Raw genomic sequence first — 3,743 nt, forward strand, 5'->3', positions numbered from 1 at the left:
TTAGAGAGTCCATAATGTGAAAGTTTCCGTAAAACTGCTCTAAGCCACAGGGGAACAAATATGTCAGACAAGACAAGTCTTGCAAGACCCCTCTGGCAATAGCATAGCCTGAGCCAATATAGTATAGAGAGTGTCCATAGTTTTGCTTGTACTGAAATTAGGCCAGTCTCTATACGCAATGCAGCGTTCGAAATGTTGTTTGGGAGCTGTAGGATAGACCTCAAGAATTTTGACTGAGGATGCTCAAGATTGCAGAGGGAAAAATTCAGAGTCATATTATTTATCAGCAGTTTATACGTACAACCAACACAGCCTTTATCAGCAGTTTATATGTACAACCAACACAAGAAGCAAGCACAGAAGCCTGAAAAGAAACCACGGAAGCCTTGCATCCAAACCTGTTGCACTTAGAATGAGGCCTTCCCCACCCTTAGAATGAGCCAAAGCTATCCTTTCTGATGAGGTCCAAGCATTTTCCAGGAGGCACAAGATGTTGGGAGCAGCTGCGGGCCACGCAAGTGTAAGATGAAGGAACTGGCCAACTAAGCCACCAAGGGTTAGAGAACATCTGGGAGATTTCTAAACTGTCCTCCCACCACATGTGTGGTTTGCTATTTAAGGAAATGTCATTAGATCCCAGGACAGTCCCTTAAATAGCAAACATAGGCGAATTCCGCGTGGGCCAAAAACAGTGGTGTGAAAATGGTTTAAAAGGGTTTACACCATTTTCACACCATTTTCAAACTTGTTTTTGGCCCATGTGGAATCCGCCATTGCGACCCCATCAGGGGAATGAACCAGAACAATCCATAGGAAGAGTTTCTGCATCCTTGGAAGACTGTGGGATAAAGGGGGATTACAGATTGAAAAGCCATTTTCTGATGGGAGAGTCCCAGTGGTGGGATTCAGCAGGTTCACACCACTTTGGCAGAACCGGTTGTTAAAATGGTGCTTGTAAACAATCAGTTGTTAAATTATTGGAATCCCACCACTGGAACCGGTTGTTAAATTATTGGAATCTCACCACTGGAGAGTCCCAAAATGATAAGAAAAAGACCAAAGGAATTCACAGGAAGAGATGGAAAAACTATGTGAACAGAAAAAAGAGCACACAAACAAATAACATTCTTTTTAAAGAGAAGAAAACCTTGTCCACTGGGAAGAAATGAGAAAGAAAAACATGGCACTAAGCAGAAAATCATACAGAAGATGGTCAATTCTGGAGCGCAAGTGCTGATTGAAAGACATGTTAAACATGCTAAGCTTCAGGGGAGGAAGATGACTGTTACTGTAGAATTAAAGATTCCGGAGCACAGTGCCAGGGCTGAAAAACAGAAGAAAGAATACTGAGCAAATGTTGAAAATTAATAGAAGATACATAATTAGAGAAATTCTGGCAGGAGGTGGCTGCGAGGCCTCTTCTTCTTCCCTTTAAGTGGGGATAATGGGGAATGACTTTGGAATTTTTGGCAAGCTGGGTGCACCCTCAGATTTTGAGTCCCAAACATCCTTGTTCCTGTCATCCTAATAATTTTAAGATTTTATGTGTCTTTGGAAGAGAAAAACAGAACAAAGAATAGTACAGAATAGATAACTTGCATTTCTGCCATGTTAATTATTTCTTAATATTGTCATGTTAATGATGTTAATGTTATGTTAATGACTTCTTGATGTTGCTGTAATAACGTATTTAACTCTTGCAACTGAACCAAATTTCCCATTTTGATCACATTAGTTCACCTGTGATGACAGCTTCTTGGGGAAGTTGACTGAGCCATAAACCATACCTTGGGAATTGTGTATCCTCGAAACTGGGTATCACTGTTCACGCGTCGTGCTAGCCCCCTGGGGAGCATGTCACCGAATCTCTGGATCTCATAGATCACAGCCTCAGTGTAGGGCAGTTGTGAACAGTCATCCATGTTGGGACCACGATTCCTGCCAATAGCTCGATCAATCTCCCGATAAACCTTATCTGTTGAAAAACCACAGGCTATAAAGATGGCATTTGAACTGGTTCATTTATAGTCAGACCTTCCTGAGAACCAACAAGGAATCAAATTGGCTGCTGCAGTTCTGTTTCCCATAGCATGGTTCACAGATGGGAACACAGGAAGTATCCTGGAGAAAGGTGGAGAAAAATATTCTGGGAACACATTTCCTGGGCAGGAACTCCCCATAACTACACTGGGAAGCCAGCTGCATGGACTAATTGCACAGCTTTCGATGATTTCCACCTAGTCTTTGGGGCACATGCTGAAGAACTCACACATTTGGTAGTCTACAAAATTCTCTGAAATTTTGGACATACTTCAGAGAAAGCCTCTTTTACCCCCCCCCCCTTCCCGGCGCACTCTCCCTCCTTCCATGAGTACCTTGAATTTCTGGGAACTTCAGCATAAGCAGGATGCCATAGCGCAAGGTTGTGCTGACAGTTTCAGTTCCACCAAAGAATATGTTGAGTGTTGTCATAACAAGATTCTTCAGGAAGAACTCTGTGTGTGGGTTTTCCCTTTCCTTGGCAGAAGAAAATGGAAACATGTTTCACTGATCATGCTGGAAAAGCTAAAATATGACTTTCACCTTCTGAAATGCTTTCTTTCCCTGCTGCCACCCACCCCCCCCCAAACACACACATTTCATTGGGCTGGTGTGAGGTCATGATCGAACAACTGAGGAAAATGGACGTTCATGGAACATTGAAAATCAAATGCCTACTGTCTATTAAGTTAAAAGGAAACTTGTATGAGGGAACAGTTCACATAACACCTTGGGTTGAGATTGCTTGTGAGGCAAAGGGAGCAGAAAGGGAACAGAGAACAGATGAGAAACTCATGTAGTGTCTCTGAAAAGTAGAATAGTCTGTGTTGCAGGTGTGCAAATGAACAGGATTCACACATCATGGTATTTTCATTTCCAAAATTAGATGGTTGGTTTTATTTAGGCCCCCACCCCACATGAACACTTCATCCTTCCCATCAAAATACTATATCTTCTGTTCTAGCAGCTACCAAATTTCTACTAGCAGTTTCAAATAATATAAAACAATAACCATAATAGTTATAATAATACTTGATGCATTTTTATCAGGAAGCAGTCAATGAAATCTCGTGGACAGGCCAGATCCAGAGTCTCCTGGTTCTCTTTCACCTTCCTTGCAATGAATTCTTCTAGCCCAGAAAGATGCTTGAAGGCGTCACGTTGAGGGCCAGGCAGGTACTTCATGAATCCAGAGAACATTTCGTAAAGCTGTAATTTGGAGTTGCCGGGATGGGGTAGAGGAAGAACAAACATCCCTATTTATGAGAAACATTCCGAGTTTGCCAACATGGAGAACATAGACATATGATCACATTTTTAACATTTGAGTCCAGAATGTTCTCCCTTTCTAACTCATCCTTAAAAATTTACCTGCCCCACTGAGCTTGAATTAAAACGGAAAATTTCCAGCATCATGTTTAGCAAAGAGAGAAACTCCTTATCTTCATAGTCAAAGCGGTTGCCAAAGATGATAGAACTGATCACATTGGACACAGTACGACTCAGAACAAAGGTAGGGTCAAAAGGTGCACCTGGAAAAGTAGAGATAATCCCCATTAACTCAAGCCTCAATTTAATTTACAAGCACTTTAATAGAAACTGGGTTAGGAAATAAAATGCATGAACTTCTGTGCTTTATATGTCACAAAACTAGATGGTAGGTAGGTAGGTAGGTAGGTAGGTAGGTAGGTAGGTAGGTAGGT

The 3,743-nt window shown here is 41.8% G+C and overlaps 1 protein-coding gene across 1 annotated transcript; it reads right to left on the minus strand.

The window, feature by feature from the left end:
- Positions 1-1,232: 1,232 nt before the first annotated feature.
- On the minus strand, positions 1,233-3,572 carry LOC125424825 (cytochrome P450 2A13-like; the record flags this gene model as incomplete). The annotated part of the gene is made up of 5 exons (XM_048482253.1): positions 1,233-1,324; positions 1,788-1,975; positions 2,376-2,517; positions 3,073-3,249; positions 3,412-3,572. Coding segments are annotated over 5 exons (707 nt in total), but the record flags the coding sequence as incomplete, so codon positions are not given.
- Between the last annotated feature and the right edge of the window lie 171 nt (positions 3,573-3,743).

This window comes from Sphaerodactylus townsendi, unplaced genomic scaffold (assembly GCF_021028975.2).
Source record: "Sphaerodactylus townsendi isolate TG3544 unplaced genomic scaffold, MPM_Stown_v2.3 scaffold_114, whole genome shotgun sequence".
Classification (NCBI taxonomy): domain Eukaryota; kingdom Metazoa; phylum Chordata; class Lepidosauria; order Squamata; family Sphaerodactylidae; genus Sphaerodactylus; species Sphaerodactylus townsendi.